Source organism: Ciona intestinalis, chromosome 3, assembly GCF_000224145.3.
Source record: "Ciona intestinalis chromosome 3, KH, whole genome shotgun sequence".
NCBI classification, from domain to species: Eukaryota; Metazoa; Chordata; class Ascidiacea; order Phlebobranchia; family Cionidae; genus Ciona; species Ciona intestinalis.
This window is the reverse complement of record NC_020168.2, coordinates 291,234-310,876: the sequence shown is the minus strand read 5'-3', so window position 1 is coordinate 310,876 and position 19,643 is coordinate 291,234. Positions and strand designations below refer to the sequence as shown.

The following is a 19,643-nucleotide window of genomic DNA, read 5'->3' as shown; positions in this document are numbered from 1 at the left end:
CTGGAAATCGGACTTGTTTTAAATCTGACCTTTTCTAATTTTCTCACCTTTTTTGAATTTTAATTTAAAACTGCCTGCTTGACGCTCCATTTATGGTAACTGAATTACCTTATCGCTTTGCCCTTGGCGCAAAACCAAGCAGTTAATTTCAATTAGTGAGCTCATATTTGCGAAACCGTCCATAAGCGAGCCTAAAAACGGCGGCGGCACGTTGCCCATATGCCATACTATGCGTAATAGACGGGGAACTATAAGGGCAATCTGTCGTTACGGCGGCGCATGTTATCGCCACGATGATAATTAGCGAAGGAGGCTGAGTGATTAATATTTGTTGACGGAACCGCCGCCTTTTTCCAGCGCGCATATTAATGTCTACAGGTCACTGTTGGCCGCTTCTCATACGCCTGGGAGTTCCAAAATAAAACGCTTTTCGCGCTGACGTCACGCTTTCGCGATTTAACTGCTGTAAAAACGAAGGAAACGACATCTGCCAACCTCCCGGGCTATTTAGGACGGTGAATGCTAATCAAAGGCACCGTGTAATTATACAGGAAACACCAGCTATAGCTTAATTGAATCGCACACATTTAGAAGCGAGTGAATACATGGCATTCTGGATACACCAGCAAGCTACGGAAGTTCTCACTAAATCTACATTCAATTAGTCACCTCTTAATAAGACCCATCTGAATACTAAGACCACTCAAGCGACTCCAAAAACTATGACATCATAAAGCTAACAAGGCGCGCCTCAATCTATGCCCCGTATACACTTGATAGAGATATCTTGGTGTGAAAAGAGATCCACGCTTTCCACCCGACCTTCTAAACTGCTCTAAACAACTTAATTTTAAATTGCAAATTCAAACTGTACCAAACGCAAAGTCCTCACAGTGAACGTAGAGACCTGGTAACGCATGGTACAATAGCAGCTCGCTTGAAAACACTAACCTCGCGCGCTAATTAGCCCTGAGAGACACATTAGACGAAACTAAGGGCGCTAATAATAACAGTGGAGGTGATTCTATGAATAAAGAGCCATTAAACTCAGCAGTTCACAGCGATCCGCGCGGCCGGTTGTAAGTACTGCGTAAATCGTTGCGAACCGAGGTGAGAATAAGACCGACTAATTACTGCTCCTATTCCTCGGTCGATCCGATCAGGGCTGGGTTAATTAGCGAGCAACGGGAAATTAATAATATTCAAAAGTTGACAGCATAGGCCCTGATTCATTAGGTTAAAGCCAATCGACCTGAACTTAATTTAATATGGCGAGATTCGTGGAATATTTTCAAGGTATTAAATTTCTGCGCGGCGGCTAAAATTTAATTGGGAAAATGCAATTTACAGGTATTACTCTGCCTTCGCTAGGAACTTTTTCTAATCTAGTTAAGCAGCAGTGACAGTATGCCGCTCCTGATATAACCAGGCAGTTTCATCGAACGTTTGAAGCCTAAAATTATGAAGAGACGGCTAACTGGGGCAGCGGATTGAGTTTGGATTCCTTTTTTGTCCTAATCAATTTAAGCCAAAGGCAATTATATGGCCTTTTGGCGCTGCCACATTAGAGGGAAATCAACTTAATTGGTTTAGCTGCAATATCGCTGAGATGGGGGGTCGGGTGGGCCATCTGACCCCGGGAAATATTGACGAAAAAGAAAAGTGAATTAAAGCTGATTGTTCACGGCGCGGGATAATAATAAGCCGCCCGTAGCGATGCGAGGCGATAACTCGATTAACTGTGGGGGTGGCGGAAGAATCGTAATGAGCGGAATGACGGAGGATGAAGAAACACGCGACGAAAGCTTGGGAGTGTGAACGAAGACACGGCGGGGGACGTGCTTGGAATAAACGGAGAAGTTTCGAAACATGGAGTGATTTAATAGACGCGCGTCACAGGAGTTATATATCTGTGTATTTCTATTGGTAATAACATCAAGTTTGAATAAAGGCATAACATCTGGTGACGTTGCCAACGCTAAATGCGGATGCTTGAATTGCATAACCGGTTAATCCGGACAGGCGAGTAACTTAATCAAATAACTAATTATAAAACCCGGAAGGGGGGAGACCTACGACCCGGCTTCTTGAACTCCGTTGAAAAACATCAAAATTTCTCTGATGAACCTTTAACGTGATTGTGTCGACAAGCATGGCTGATATGTTTCAGGAAACCGAGTTAATTAAAGTTAAAACGTGAGTGACAGATCGCCCCTTTAGTGGAAGCGAAATATTTACGAGCGGACAGCCATAAAATCGCTATCCGCCGCGCGCTCTGTAAACTAGCGCAGTATAACCAGGCGAGAAATTAAGCAGTTTTGATCAAGGCATGGAGCAGTGTTTCCGCGATATTGAAAGGTGACGCCGTTAAGCCACGCAGGCTGTTTGGCGCGAGGTTAATAGGGTAAAATTCAAATAAAATTGGTCAGCACGAGCCCGTGGCTAACGAGCGTTGATAATTGCTATTATTTCAAGCTGACGGCTCCCGAGCGGGTTTGTTTGTTGTTATAAATTAAAAGGGTTCCTGGCAGATCGGAATCGCTCGTTTCTCATTATTGCGGTGGAATTAAAAGCAAATACAGACCTCGATGACTGTGTGGCGTTAACGTACTGGTGTGTGGGAGCGCAATTAAGTGATGCCTTCAAACGAGTCACACTCTGTATAACGTAATAGGCCGTCCGGGTAACACCTGGGCCTGATAAAATCAATGCAAACATTATAGTTTTCACGGGACGTGTAATAGAGGTGCCTGATCACATTTGCGCCCCGAAAAAGATGAGTTATTATAATTTAATTCGATTGGTGAAAATGGATCGGATAATTCTTAGCTGGTTCCCAAGTACAAGGTTATTGAGGAAAATTATATTCGAAAAATTCGCCAAGTAGTTCTTTAGCGCCACCGAGCGTTTTATATTTAAGGCACGTTTTGTTCGGAATAAATTGAATTCCAAATTCCAGCTGTGCCGGTTATAAACTTAACAACTTTCTGCGCAAAGCGTAGAAACTTTCTGCGCAAAGCGTAGTGTTATGATTTAGGATTCAACGAATCGGAAGTCGTTTAAAAGTTGGTATGTCCCCGAGAGTGTTAAAGGTTGGACACATTATCGAGCAAAAGGTGGTTGTTTAAGGCTACATCAGACGCGCATCAAAACAAACAGAATCAACCGGGCGTCAGTGTTCTAATGCTAGAGGGCAATTCACCGAATAAATTTAACGCCGGTCGGCTAAAAATAATGCACACTACTTTGATCGTGGGGGTTGCGGGTTACTTTAGTCTTGTGGATTCGGTAGGATTGATTACGACAGTGCTACACCGTCTTTGATGCGATTAATATTAACAATTGGGTCAATCCTCTAACTTCGCTAACACACATAGATAAGACGAAAGGGGTCGACTGATCGTAATTGCTTCGTTAACAGGAGACGGCCCACTGTTCGACTTTGTAGGGGAACAAAGGGGGGCGGTCTGGCGAATGAAAGAATGCCGAATTTAAATTGGTTTGAGATTAACTTAGACAATAGCGAGCACTAAGTTCGTTCACTTAGGAAATCCGCGCGAAATCACATTATACGCCATAGAGTAAGAAACACTGCGCCAATGAGAATCGGCTAAAAGTTTGCTAACGTTTTCGCCAACAACCACCCGCGTATATAAGCCAATATTTCGAAACACAATTAATACAAAACAAATATTTTTTTGTAAACCAGACTAAAAAATTTAACTAAATAAAAATCGCATCCACTATACGCCCAACTCTGGATGTGGAAACAGTAAGCTACCATATTGGTATGATAAAAATAAACTTCTTAAATGTAGGAGTAATAACCTGTTGCTCTACGTGGTAAACGTGGCACATAAATAAACCCCTTTAATTAAAAATCTTCAAAGTTTTTGGAAAAAGTCTTTGTGCCAAAATATTCAGATACAAAGAAATTTTAAACAATTCCTTGGCTCAGCAAACTAGTAACATGGCTGTTCGTCGAATTATTACGATTGAATTCCACTTCTGTCACTTATTACTCCCTTAAAGTATAAATACCTTCTTGTTTTGCGTTTCGGATTGTTTAATAAGCGTTGTTAAAACAGAACACTCAATATATAGCACAGCGGGGTAGGATGGATACTGTAAGCACAATATCCCATATACTTCTTAATCACGTTTTTAACAACGGTATTTTGGAGCCTTGAGAACGCGTTTGAATAACCCAAAAAATATTCCTTTTTACTACCAAATGGGACGATAAAAAAGAATAAAACCATTCACCATTTCACCCCAACCTAGCACACATGAAATCTACTTCCTAATTATTCTCATCGCGCCACGTGCTAACCAAGCATCACCATAGTTTAACAAGTATTGAACAACAATTAACAGAACTTTTATCAGTTTGCCTCCAACTTTTAAACAATATACTTCAAGTCATTCTATTAGCTGGCTGGCTGACACTCACTGACATAATTTGCTGGGAATGTCCGATATATCAATCAGAGTGTCGCAATATTAACTGAATAAATCGTTCGCTCGAAGGAAAACGTTTTCGTTCCGGGCAGCGACGCGCACTCAGCCAAATAAAGTTTCGGGCGAGATCTTCGAAACATTGTCGTGTCAGGCGAAAGGTTGGGAAGAAGTCGCCCTCCCGTAATTAAGCCACTCTATAATTTAATGAGGGGGAGATGAAAAAAGAGAAAGAGTCATAGGGGGAGTGAAAATATGAGTGAAAAAAGCGACATTAAAGCGAGAGACCGCGCGTCATTACTGGTAACAAAACACCCGGGCGAAAATAATTACCGCAGGCCCGCTAACTTATCAGAATCGGTGAAATGGTCGCCAGAGTTTGAGAGTAAACATGTTCCGTGGAATATCTTGCTTTATCGAACTGGCAAAGGGCGATGACGTAGGCGGTAAATTTCACTCGGTTACCGCCTTTAGATAAAGAAAGCGACGAAAACGAATTAAAAATTAATTCCAAGCGCATTGAGGAAAATGGCGGCGGGGTGAGCGGACGCGTTTATTACTGACTCATACCCGATGTATTGCGACCGGGAAAGAATTAGGAGTTGGCTTATTAAATGGGTCTGATAACAATCAAGGAGTCGTAGCAAAAGGGGGCGAGTAATAAGCTGTAATTGAAGGAGACAATGTCACCCGTTTCGGATGGCTAACGACAAATATTGGGCACAAACTCCAATTAAATGAGAAACGTTGACGTGTAGGGAAAATTACCAGTGTTGCTCAATTTGACTGTTTGAACCCTGATATTGGCGACTATTTTGCCTAAAAATAGCAAAGTGTTAAATAGCACGCCACCTCGCGACTTGTGCAACTTAACGTTTAGCTAGGACTGACAAACAAAAAACTTCGTAAATTAAATCTGTAAAATCTCTAATCTCCGGGGACTCTATGACGTCACAATGCGACATGGGTATCACTCACAACATTTTGCGGTTTAATGACGTCATCTTGTTACGTAGTGTTGCAACACCCAGGGAAGGAATGGTTTAACCGACAAAATGTGGCTCGCCAGGCATTCTCAATGCACTTAATCAAGTTTTGCATTCAAAATTAAAAAGATCATGTTATTTCTCGGTTAATTATTAATTTACAATTACGATAGAGCTAACAAACAATTATGCCCAAGGCACAATATCGAGAAATGCCATTTATTATTGATGGCTGTTTAACAAGCTCGTTTAAATACTGTACTAAATAAAACTTGCTAATTCCGACTTAGGTTCACGCAAGGGTAACCAACGCATTTAAATCGGTCAGTTGACATTACTAAGAATTCCTATATAGACACCATGATTAAAATTAGCACAAGTCACACCTTGAATAAAAGGCTGGTCACGCGGAATGCTGCTAACCACAGTCATTAGGCATCGCTAAATTATTGAGTGCAAAAATTACCAGCGTCTGCAGCAAGCAGGTGTTGCTGGGGTCAAAATATTGGCCTGGGTTTGTTCAGTTTATTAAGAACTTCTTGGGAGCATTAATAGCTGCGGAAAGGATTTCTTAGGAATTATTGGTTAAAACGTTAAAATGTTGCTTTCGACTGAGGGGTAATTGGGAATATTTCGGAATCGGGAGAAAATTTCTGGGCGAAATACAAAGGTATATTTGGACTGTGAATGACTTATTCAGTTTTGAATGAACCTCTATTGTTCGATTTACGGATTACGTCTTTTGGCCTCGAAACACGAAAATTGGGAGTCATTATCAGGTCCACTTACGAAGCGGTAACAGGCATATACAACCACGATAGCGATTAGGTGGTCGAGAGTTTAAAAAACACGGGGTAACATAACGCTAATTTCTCCGGCAAACTTGGAAATGAAACACAACACCCAGCGGGATTTTAACTGCTCGAAATTACCTTGAGATAAAATCAATGAAAGACGTTTCTCGATATATTTTGTTTCTATGATACATCAACACCTTTAAGCTGTCAACAAGATGTTTGCCATCTAATCGTAGTTAATTTTGGCTCACATACGATAATATATACGACCACTTAAACTTTAAATTCAATAAACAGACCAAATAAGTAAACATGCGACAGAATAACACAATTTATGACTCATAATAATGTTTGATTGAGTAAACAACAAAATAATAGACATTCATTCCTAATAATTACGTCACATTGCGAGTGGCATGATGTCAAATACGACAGTACTTCATGCGGTTAGTCGGCCTAGAAAATTAACTCACGGGAGACCTTGTCTGTTCAAAATGTTATTAACTTTAAATTATTGTTTCTGCTACGTGCCTGGCAAATATTATTGGTCAACATTAAAAAGCGCAATAAACTTTAAGTCTGCATGTACAACTCGTTTCGAAGTCCAGCGCTCAGCATTGGACGAAGCACTTGACTGTCTGCAGCCGAAACCGGAGAAAATTGCTCGTGAAAAGGGAAGTGTCAATTAGCGAGTATTTGAACGGCTTTCCCACGCCCCCTGCTTAATTTAATCGCGCTAATAAACCGACTTTTCCATAGGGAGGCTGCATCGAATGAACTCTATCTTTTGTGTTGCAAGTTTTGCGCTCTCTCGCAATGGTTATTTAACTGCAAAGGGACAGAGACAACTAAAGTACCTGCCAAATCAAAGCCGCCTCTGGAATAAACGAAACCGCACGTGGAACCGCTGATTTTGAAGAACTCCACCGACTGGAAATGATAAAATACACAACTCATCTGTTTGCTTTGGTGGACATAAACTAATCCCGGAAACGTAACACCCTAATGTTATATTATGATCAAGTTAGCCCACTTTTTAAGCAACACATAACACGATGACTCAGTACAGAGCACCGACAACCAAAATATAAGCGACCTGATTACAAGCGATGATAAGTGACCATCCTGTACAGTCAGTTAGGTGCTGAACGAACATGTAATGAGCCCGGAAATATGATTCGCGTACTAACGAACAGGAACCAGGTCCTGGGAACTACAACTCAATAACTAGCGAATAACTATGTTCTGCAAATCACTGTTTCCGTATAATTGTTGCAACCACTGCGTAACCGATGGCTATAACACGAAACTTTAATTCGAAGCCCGTTTACACAACGATGCGGAAACAGTAAGGTTTCTCACGGAAGCTCTGAACAGTCTTTACCGGCGTCGATCCAACGAAATATACTCTGCCGGTGTAACAGGGAATCCACCGGGCCGTGGAAAGGAGAAGGCGACGAATTCTCAGTATTTCCCATCGCTTATTCCAAGCGTGATAACCGGCCACGAAGCGGCGGAGCCTCGCTTGCCGACTGATGAATATATTGCTTATTAAACGGCTGTGTTCCGGAAGCATTCGATGCAATTGAGCCGGCGTGAAACAGCGGCCTGATTGAGTCCCAGTCCCACGCGCACCGTATCTGATCCTAATAATAGAGCGGCCAGTTTAATTATTATGGGAACTGGCTTTCTGTGGAGCTCGCAGGTCCGGCCGGCAGAACGACAGGAAGAATTGTCTGATTAATAGTTCCAAATAACCGATGATAGAAATGTTCACACCAGCAATAACGAGCAGTTCACTCGGTTGTAAGATAATTACACAAAAAACGTTTTTTATTATGGTCGTGGTAAGATACTCGCCCGGAGTTACTTTACTGGTTAAATTGCGCTCATTTGGATTGTTGAAGGTAAAACCTTTGTCAAATGATTTGTCCTCAAACGCTGGACGCGATCAAACATGAATAATTTATACGGATAGAAGCAGAAAGGTAAACAGGCGGCTATCGTAATTAAATTACTATCAGGCCTAATTGAGCACGCAGCCGACAAAGTGCATCAAATAAATTGCAGGGGATTGGGCCAAAAACGGTCGGTTCGCCACGCAAGAGTGCGGTTATGTAAAACATGTCCGTTTGCCCGTGCATTGTGTAAAACAAGGCCGAGGTGCGGTGGTTAACAAACTTAGGCGTCCAGCAGCCTATGCCTGGCGAGGATTAGGCACCCGTTTAACGTATCTAGGGTGTGTTTCATCTCAATTAGATGAGTTATAACCAGACTAACTGCATGTACGCGCTCAACTGCGACCGTAAACCAATTAACGTAATCAACAGCGCATGACGAATTCGTTAAGCATATAATTAGAAAGGATCACGGAAGATGCATGGGGGGGGGGAACGGTGGGTTTAGTCACCCAAATCACCAAGCTATGTCCCCACAATGTTTTTCAGACCCTATACATTATAACACAGGATCATCACTTAATTAAAGATTTGATTGTCGCTTCCATGTTTAATGTAATACTGGTGACTTGTAAACGTTTAATTTTATATTTAAACAGCATTTCAAGCACAAAGCTGGTGGTTTTAATTACTTTCAATGCACTTTATAGCTTTGCCTATAGTTTCCACGAAATAGTAACATAATTTTATCAAAGCTTTTCAGGTTCTACGAAATAAAAAGAATAAACAAACCTTGTGTTCAACTAAATTCTCATTTTCTTCGAAGTCATTTATTTTTACAACCGATATTTCTTCTGCGGAAGTAACAGGCTCCAAAAAACAAACCATTGATTGATCCTCTGTGATTTTCTAAAATAGACGACGATTTTAAATTAATACATCTAACATAAATACACAGACACGTTTTATAGTTTGCGAGTTTAATACACGGATCGAAAGGCTAAACTGAAAATTGGAAACGTAATACGCGATTCATAACACGGATGAATTTCCGGCGACGTGGCAAAGTGGTTTAGCAGGGCTTCCTCTAGCCAAAAGCTTATCAAAAAACACTAAAAAATAATAACCCACAAAGTTACATGTGCAGTAACTAACCCACAAAGTTACATATGCGGTAACCTGTAATAAAACGTATGTCGTTGCCCCTCCATGAGAAGATAAACAAGTTACATGCATGGTAAACCATAGGCAGACAAAAGGTCTATGAAACAGAACACCCGTGCTATAACGACTGTTGTTGCCCCGCCATGCGAAGATAAGCAAGTTTTTCATTGTTTCCCATATTTCGTATTTCCCACCTGTAGTACTGCGGACACGTGACTTAGAGCGAGTAGCGTCCGTTCCGCTTCATTAGGTATGACGTCATGTTCCCTTATGACGTGATCAACGAAGGACGAATGGCGGGCGAAGGTAACTCGGCAGGGCAGGCACATGAGAATTGGTTGGCAAGGGTACCTGGAATTTTTTAATTAAAACACCGGAATCTGGACACGGATTCAACGTAGACCTCGACGTGACATCTGGCCCACAAGGGTTCACGCTCTCATCGGAATTTTTAACATTCAACAATCTTTTTGTTTTGGGAAATGCTAAATTCTTATGCTGCGCTTATGGGTGTAGTCAGCCATTGACATGCAATTGAACGAAGTGAAAGTCATAAACGAACCTTTTGTGGTGGGGTTGGTTCGTATTGTTGTCCTCACATGCCAATGCATGTTGTAGTTGCTGCAATATCGTCTTATTTCCGCTTTTTTCTGAATCAACCGACAGCGTGTGAACTTTAAAGTTTTGAACTCCTGGCGCTTGACGATCCAGATCTGTTTGGGAATCATGATTTTGAAACATTCACGGAAGTATATGAAAATGCTTTTGTTTGCTATGATGTTCTGGTCTCCGAACGTTTGGGTTCGAATCCCACTTCTGACACATGTATGTATACAGACAAAAAGGGTCGCGCCAACTGAGTACATTCGGTATATAGCGCCACGCGTAACATAGAAACAATATATATTTCACAATATAGATTACCTTTGATGACGTCATTATCTTTGTCACGTGATTGCGTTACGTCACTGACGAACGTAAGAAAGTTAGGGATCGAGTTTCCGCAATCGTTTTCCGCCACGCGTTGTATGTTTCGTACGGAATTGTTATTGTTGGAGTTGTTTGCTGTCTCGTTGGGTTGTGTGGTGTCGGCTGTACCATAGGAGTGTACTACCAATGTTGAACCGCCGTTTATGGACTTGATATCACCACAGAACAACTGATCACTTTTTGATTGCTCGCTGTCGTGGCTGAAGGAGTCGTCCATCGTCTGCAAGCGATCCGGGGTGGTTGGTTTGCGATCCTCAGTGCGCGAAAGCATGTTCAGATCATTTCATTTAAACTAGAATTTCCTAATCTGAGTATTTAAATTCCTGCTGGGTTGAAATAAGCGCGCGCCTGGACAAATAGAACGATCGATTAAAATTGATAGAAAGTGGCGGCTACACTGAGCATAATATACAGTAAACCTCGCATGACTGCGTTACGTACAATAGAGGGCTGTAACAGACGATATAAACTTTCATGTGTGACTGATCACAGTAATCAGGGGAGCAGCAGTCGCTCCGTTTTAATGGAAAGTAGGAAAACAAACATATCCAGATCGTTAAAGGTGAGTCGAAAGAGCACGAAATCAAACAATTAACCCGGAACAATCAGTGACGTAACAAAGGAATGACGTGGAATGGTGGTGTGCAAGCTGTCGAAGTCAAACACGGCTGGGTTAGATGACAATATGGGCGAGCAATCACCCGGGTAATAATTGCTGGGCGAATAATTAATCCGACTTTACGACCGGACCTGAATAACTCGGTATAGGAGGTACACTGGGCAGCTTTGAACCAGAAAAGGGTATTAAACCAGTAAAGGTTGGAAACTATTGAATAATTTTTGCAAATTGCTCACAAACCGCGATTGTTAATTTGGTTTAACGAGAAGATAAAAGCTTTGGCAGATATTGATTAAACAACGACCTTCTCCCGCGCGAAGCAATAAAAATAAGACTCAGCGGTTTTTGTTGAAATCTCGTAAAACTGTAAACGTCCGCGAGGCCATTTGTTAATTATAAATGAAGAAAACGGTTTCGTCACCGGATTGGCGGAAATAAATTCGGTAACGAGGAAAATTGCGAAGAGCCGACAATTGGTGAAAGATTGTAAAGTTTAGCTCGAGAGCTTCGTTCGCATTTTAAATTGGCCATTGTCCTATTTTAAATAATGGTAAACTTTACGATTAAGCAAATTGAATCTGCCGTAGAACGAGCGGGAACGAATAAATTGTGTAAAGGCGGATTTTAGAACAAAAATATTCGCAGAAAAACGCTGATGGTGACTGAGATAAACGACACGTCTGTTACTAAAAATGAATGGCATCACTAAGGCGTTAAAATTATTGGTAAACACTGCCGTCCGCAATCCTGTTCCCACAGCGACGGTTGGGGGTCGGAATAATCCCCCAGTAGCTGCACTTAATCGGCAACTTTGCGTAAAACGAATTCCGAGGCGATTTTAAGGCCTTTGTTCGATGTAGTGACGGCTTGGTGTCCCATGGGTGCCGCAACTAATTGGAGATAAATGAAAATCTATAAGGCGAGCTTCCCCAGGGGCTGGTCTACGTAAAGTCAGAACAAATTACAGCGAAAACGCTGCTATAGCGCTAAAAGAAATATGTAATGCTGATGTTCGAACTGCGAAGTACACCAAAGCTTGCTGTCGAGTAGTTACAAACCTATATCACGAAGCAAACAATTTGTGTTTGCTTTTCACGGTAAACGTGTTGCAACATATAACTAATAAATTTAAATTTATCTCACGTCAATATACTTTTACCTACCTAGAAATAGCACGTTAAGCCTTAGAGACAAACTAAACACCTTTCTAATTAATTATTCATTTAACCTTGTCCGCGCTATTAACGCCTCTTGCGCAGCTAACCAACAGCCAAGCCAATATTATTCGAACTGGAAACGGCGCTAAATCATGGAATAATGTTGGCGCGAGAGAAAGGGGCCAAGGCCTGCTTATTATCTCCGTTTTCAACTCATTAATTTCGCCCTCGTGGAATAGGCGCAACGCTAACACTGCGGAACGGCTAAATTAGCCCAAGAGAAGGAAAGAAACACTTGCAATAGGAGGAGTGGGAGAGACGCTCGCTTGATTGCAACCGTTCACAGTTGAATCCACGGGAGATCTCTTCTTTCGTGACACTGGTATATTGTCCATTTCCACCTGCCTAATTTTCGAGACATCTTTCGCTCCCGAATGGTATTTAATGCTGTTAAAACTTGAGAAAGTTTCCGACACATCTTATCTCCTTCCTTCCAATTTCTCGGCGCTATCTATCCACAGACCATACCCCAGAAAGCTGCCAACAATGGCATTCTCGAAAAAATGTGCCAACTGTTGTGTCTTTAATTATGACGTATGTATCGCTGGGAATCGGCGATCCCTTTCATGTCGGTATAATCTCGAACGATCCGCGCAGCACTTTTAGGGGAATCCATTATAAACTTTCAAGTAATCTTAAATAGTTCGTAGCGACGGCGCGCCGAGTCGCGATACTCAATTATTTCGTCACAATCGAGCATTGTTTGCTTAAAAACTCCAATCTGGACCGCGTAAAACCAAACGAGGAAATGTAGCGACGATCTGGGGGGAGGGGGGTGAGAACCGGCGGCCCGATCGCTTATTAATCGCGATTGAACGCGACTAACAAAGGGCGGCTGCGATTTTTCGGTCACTTTCCTAATTCCGTATGGCGTCACGAAAACTTAGATTTTAATCTCGGGTTCGAGCGAAAGTTTCCAGGGTATTCACTGGAGTGGTGTCGAGATTCTCAGTGCTTCCAGATGAAAATGTTTTTAAAGGCTTTTGTTACTTGGGGTCAACACTTAAAGAATCTAAATGGAGATGAAATATTGTTTTATTAACAAGATTTTTTTAAAAAATGGACCGGTTAAAAATGATTGTAAAAATACTTTACTGTTGTTTTTCAGTGTTTTGTTAAAATGTTAAACACATTACCAGCATAAGGAATTGCGAAAATAAAGTTTTGATGAATCATTTTATTTTATAGACGCAGCATTTATGTCTGTTGTGCATGTTCCCTGTTTCGCGCATTAAGCTCGTTACGTTCCGGGGATTGAGTTTTCACTTTCTCGCATGGCAGCACTCGGTATTATTAATGAGACTTCGGGCTCATTCTGCATCAAGTCCGGTGTGTAAACAGAGTGGAGCAATTAAGAGTTTACGAGCCCCGTCATACAGCACGACAATGGGACTGAGATAAGCTGGGCCATTCTACATCCTGCTACGCGTTTATCTGGCAAAGGAACGCGCTCGCTTTGTCCCGCCGACCCGTAATCCGGGTGGGATCAAACTAACATTAGTGAGAAATTAAAAGTGGGCGATATTAGCGGGAACAAGTCTGAACAAGCAAAAAACAACTCGGCTTGTAATCACAAGTATAAACACATGAGCGGCGCTTCAAAAGCGATGTGTTGTCGTAACATATTCGCCCCCGATATCAACATTTAAAAGAAACAGTTGTTTTGCTGTGAAGAAACCAGATTGCGGCGAAAAGCGAAGGTTAAAAATAAACCGGAAAAATTGGCGGAAACGAGTCGTAAACGGGTGTAAGTACACGAGTCACGACGCGTAATGATCATGCACCGTCTCGAAGTCAGCAATCAAACGCAAATCCACGAAACGTTGTTTAATCAAGCGTGTGCCATTGTTCATCCCAAGACAAAGCGAAATATTCGTCGGCATCACGTTGCCATGGCGACCGGGATAATCTCACTCGCTTAGACAAAGCTTAGCGGAGGTACGTGCACAATTAGTTCCTCCTGCTCTCATTGAACGGCACTCGTGCGTTCACATGGTGAAATAACCGCCTGTCAACCACCTTCATCTGCACCTAATGAACGATCGCAACGTAAATAGGTTCCTTGGCAGTGCTGCGAGACTGGAATGGACTGGAATTGAACGTGGCCTGTGTCAACATGGGAGCAACGGTAAAGGAACCTTCACAATGACTAGGCGATGTTGACCTCGCTGTAACCTTTAATACACCAAGTATACAGTAGATGGGGAGATGGGACATATTTTTACTTTACTTTCTTCTTCCATTTAATAGTAATCAAAGAACATCAAATAATTGTAAAACCGTATTCTCACGACCCCCATAGACCGTTGTTAATTGTTTAAAACACGATCAGGCTATTTGGATATTATGTGCTAAAGGTGTCCCGTCTTGCCCCACCCTACTATATATACTCACTACGTTTCTACAATGTAAAACTAATTGAAAACCGTTGAATCATTTTACTGTATACGGAAATTGACTGCACCAACCACAGTTAATCAGACGGTTGTAAAACTTTTCTGTGAAATTAAACAAACACTTTGAAAATCGGCAACAATATAGTTCGGTACGGATTGAATAAATCAGTCTTATCAAAATATTTTCCCACCACCGTCCGATTTAGCTCTGTTTTTCCAGAGGAATTAATTGAAAGATTACTGGCCCAGTGTTCTCAGTCATCTAGTTAGTCAGTCATACAGACGGTGGAATAATGGAAAAGAAAATTCTTCGGAAACACTGGTGGTGTCTTTAATTGAGAAGCGACGACGTAAAGTATCAGAATAATATTTTCAATGCGTCCATTTACCGTTATGCTATTTGGGTTCGGCCTTAACGGAAATTATTTAATTGCGCCAGTTAATAACGAACGCGGGCACGTTACCGAGCTTTTCTTTGTGTTTCAATTCAAGGAATTCAAAACAATTTTTCTCCTCTTGGCTTTGTTTAGCAGCAAAGATAACAACATGGTTGATTCCTTTAAAGTTGTATTGAACGATAAATATAAACTAGGTGTATGTTGGCAGCATATACGTTCACTTGATAAGGTAATTACGCTAATGCGAAATTTGTTATTGCTAATATTATTCAATGTTTACACCGTGGCATGTATGTAACCCACAGTGTAACAAGCGAGATGCCAACATTCCCGTTAGCTGGCCGATTCGGAATGGCATTTGGCGCAATTCCTGTTCGACTTGAAGCCCTTTTACCGAAAAGAGACCAATTTAACCCAGTAATCGTCGTCGCCTACAATTGTTTTCGGAATGGAAATTGTCAGCCAAATAAAAACACATAACCGCAAACACTGGAGCGTCCGCGGCCGAATAATTGCGCACTGTGAGCACATAATGGACCACCCAACGGTTCCATTAAGTCGGGCGACAGCGAGCAATTTTAAGACCATATCGTAAACGGTTAATTGAAGCACTTCGCAGAATTACGAATAATAATTCATGGAATTATATTTCGCGCCAAGCAGCGAAACCAGCGGGGTTTCGATTTCCTGGAGGAAACCTCAGTGGGAAAAATGCTTTGATGTTGGGTGAAGTTTATAGGGCTGTGTTTATCAATATCAAGTTGATTTTAATTTATTTTCACAAATGTTGCGATCAAGTGCGAAATCCTAATCCTAGCAAACAACTAAACGTATAGTAGGGTGGGGAAAGATGGGACACATGTTGATTCTATTTTCTCGTCCCATTTGGTAGTAAACAAAGAGTATTCAAAGGTCTATAAAACAGTAATTTCAAAACTCTTATAGACCGTAGTTAATTGTTTAAAACACGATCAAAATATTTTGATATTATGTGCTAAAGGTGTCCCATTCTCCCACCTATTAAACAGTCACAGCATTAACCACGTATTTGTGAAAAACAACTTCTGGATTCCCCCGTTTGAAGGAGACAAAAAATCCTTATTTTTACTATGTCACGACGACAACACATTTATACGGCGACGGTGGAGTCACGTTGAGAATAGATTGAGTGTAACGGACCATTCGTGGCATTTCAAGTACGATCAATCCTATGTAACCAATACCCGTTACTCGCTTTGAAGCTCAATTTCTTAATATAAATTTCAACGAAAACCGGAAGACACTAATGATGTATGTTGGGTGTCATCCGAATCGTGAGCATGTCTGTGACTTAACAAGACTGGTATATATAGTAGAGTGGGGAAGACGGGACACCGTTTTATTCTTTTTTTTCTCGTTCCATTTGACAGTTAACAAAGAACTTTAAATTTTTTTTACAACCGTGTCCTAACGGGTACCGTAGACCGTTGTTAATTGTTTAAAACACGATCAGAATATTTGGATATTATGTGCTAAAGGTGCCCGTCCCATCTTACCTCACAATACTCTACATTGTATCTATTTTCGTTGCGTTAATGTTATAATACAGTGGGTTTGGTAATTAGTATCTTAAGGTAAAGGGCGGAACGAGGTATATCGAACTTCACGTTTTGTTTGTTCAAATCAACGATGCGACACGGTATGGTTGAAGAACGAAGGTTTATTGCATTTGTGATAATAAGGATCAACAGTCTTGTGAGACACCTCAGCTATTGATTGGGTTGTTGATTGCGTCATTGAAGGTAATTAAGCCAGGCTTAAGTGGTCTAATGGGTAGAGGTCGCGCCTGAGTGCTCACAGTCGACCCGTCAAAGGGTGTTGTAACCATATTGTGACGTAAATGCCCCGGTTTAATTAACTAAGCACAAGGGTCAAGTTATTAATAAACCAGACGCCTTTTCTCTTCGTGTGAAAACGACTCTGTTTTCCCGCAATTCACAGATAATGAATTTATTATTACAGCGAAGACAAACACGTCTTCTCGATTTACATTTTACTTTTACGAAAAATTTTCCGAAAGCTCAAAACAGAAACAAAGCGTTTTTCGGAAAAGTCAATTCGTTTACCCGTTATGCACCGGCACCCGATCTAAGGATCGTTAAAAAATCCTTTACGTAACCAACACCTGCTCCAATAAGTGAAAACCTATGTAGATAAGAGATACAAAACGTAGATACGCAGAAGTGCTAATTAGACTTCAGGGGCGAACGATTCAGCAAGGAACCGCGCGACAGATAAGCGGGAAAATTTCTAGTCAAGCCTTCAATCGTTTTAGCGGAACGAAAACACATAAACATATGTCAAATTACTTGTCTGGCACAACAACGACTGTTTCACTCACAGGTGGCGCAGGTAGTAAGAAATTGCAATTTGCGGAAAATACGTCATTGGCACAGCTATACGCAGGAAATATGCGGTAGTTTGTTGAACTTATATTTCGACACCTTAATTAATGGCAACGCAAGGGTATCGGCGACAATAGATCCACTATCCAAGCAGCACAATTCCTATATTTTAATGATGCAATTTCGCAGCTGCTTTTCGACTGTCATTATATATTTAGCCAACCATGTCGCGTATATTTCAAGCTACTGGTGAGGGATTAGGGATCCAACGTTGGCCGGAAATAAAGACGACAAAATTGCGAAGCAGGTGCGAATCATACCCACAGCTAATCCATGGGTTTAAGCAGTGATTCAATATCTAAACACGGGGCGAGGCGCTACCGGGTAATCTATGGTTTATCGAAATATCTGGCATCACTGGGGTCATGGTTATTTAAGTGGAGTTTAGTTTTAATGAGGGATTTTCATAATACCCTGACGCGACGTGGTGCATGGGTGTTACGGGGTGCGAATTACTTGAAAGGCCTGTGGAATTTTTCGTCCTCCCGTCGACGATGGATTAAGCTAATTTCACTTTGTTCGGGGTTCCTTTAGCGCGACACCATCATAGGTCGGATTCGGAACGAGTGAATAATACGATCCGTGAATATTTCGTTCTATCCTATTGTCATTCTGATTAACTCTAACCGTGCCACATAGGGGCTTGGTGGTCCGGTAAGGCGTTTTCCGGTTAAGCTTAGAGGCGTTGGCGAAAGAAAACAGATCCAAGATAGCATGTTATCAGCGATAATCCATCAAAACTTATACTTCGCCTTGAACACACGACAATATACCTGCTTTCGCAAAAATGTTCCAACCGCGAAAACTTATTAGATTTTTGGCAATCATTCTTGGAACAGTAGTCATCACGTGGTATGGTGTTACGTAAAACGTGGTTATCAGAATCCCGATGGCTGGGTTTAAGTAACAGCGGAACAAAATGCTGCATCCGTACAACTGCGGGATTTTTAGTGTTCATACGGCGTCACTATTATGTTTAACAATATTAGACAAAACAAGCTTTTGGTGAACCATTTAAATATGCATTATTCCGTGGTCCGACACCCCACACCCAAGGTACCGAGACTAATGCGTTCGGGCGCTGTTTGGTGCATTGTGACGTCACAGAGCGATGCTGCAATAATTACGACGTTTGTTGCGTGCGAAGATGGCCATTAATTCATCTCTGAAACTCGAAGCGGCCAATTGAGATGCTATCACTTCACTGGTAATTGAACCCCAGCGGGCCATACGCACTGCACACCCAAGGCCGCGAAATATTCGCCCAGCTTCGTTAACAATTATGGAGAATTATTTTGTCTTGCCCGAAACGAGATCTCGTAATAACTCTGCTCTGGGAGCAGCGGTGCGCTCGCATCGCCCGCGAGGATTCAGTTGCGATATTTAAAATGCCAGTCTGCGATTAGCCCGCCCCTACCCCTAGCGACGAGTTAAGTGGGCGACATTAACCTGTTACCTCCGATCTAATTCGACGTCGCCATTAGACCGGATAAGGATGAAATAACTTCTCGCATCAAAGGCGTCGATGAATTATTAAGGTTTTTCGCGGAAACCGATCGATTTCATCCAGCCACGAAAACAAGGAGAACAAATTACAAGCTATGACAACATCTAATAACAGCTGAGTTGCCTAAACTTTGCATGCTGGCCGATTGTACGTGCCATTACGTAACAATACGTGGCAAAATGCCACGCCTCAGATGCGTTGGAAAAAACTATCTTTCGGCGAGGCGGGAAATAGCAGGTTCTGCTGATTGGCTTTTTCGTCAATTTGCGCCGGACCGTGTCGCAAGGTCGTCCCCTGGTAAATATTATTTAGGCGGCTCGCTAACTTGATGGCACTCCGGGATGCAGGGTGCGTGAGAATATGGCTTTAATTACTTAGTATTGTCAAAACATGACTACGGTTCGGGCTTGATGTTTTCACCAGGAAGACCAGAATAGTTCGACCCCACCTTTCCACCACCCCAGTGCTGCCATAGTGCATGCACTTACACATTATATACACGGGATTAGATGAGGTTTCATATAACGATTGCGGCACAAGTGATCCCGATGAGAGGTCTTGCATAAATTTTAATGTAACGAAATTGCCGAGTCCGGAACTAGATAAAGCAGTTCGAATTTTCGATTTATCTCGAGGCCAGGTTATTATCTATTTCTGTCCTACCCTGTGCGCCAATGTGAAGCATTGTTCCATCACAGATGCAGTTGGACGTCATAAACAATGTCACGCGCCAGTGGCATTCCCCAATCAAGTAACAGCACAGGTGCGG

The 19,643-nt window shown here is 41.9% G+C and overlaps 1 protein-coding gene across 5 annotated transcripts in view; it reads right to left on the bottom strand.

Moving 5' to 3' along the window:
- The window catches only part of atbf (transcription factor ATBF), a 28,840-nt gene extending 18,193 nt beyond the window's left edge, over positions 1–10,647 (bottom strand). For 2 of the 5 annotated variants that reach the window (XR_003395734.1, XR_003395735.1), the window contains exons 1-4: positions 10,228–10,643; positions 9,866–10,016; positions 9,498–9,654; positions 8,932–9,048 (exon numbers count right to left, since the gene is read on the bottom strand). Coding sequence is in view for 2 of the 5 variants with exons in the window: in XM_026833553.1 (XP_026689354.1) it covers positions 8,932–9,048; positions 9,498–9,654; positions 9,866–10,016; positions 10,228–10,564 (762 nt within the window). In the remaining 3 variants the exon portion in view is untranslated. Of the gene's footprint in view, positions 1–8,931; positions 9,049–9,497; positions 9,655–9,865; positions 10,017–10,227 lie in introns of all 5 variants that reach the window. The other 3 variants (XR_003395736.1, XM_026833552.1, XM_026833553.1) reach the window with 2 other exon arrangements.
- Between the last annotated feature and the right edge of the window lie 8,996 nt (positions 10,648–19,643).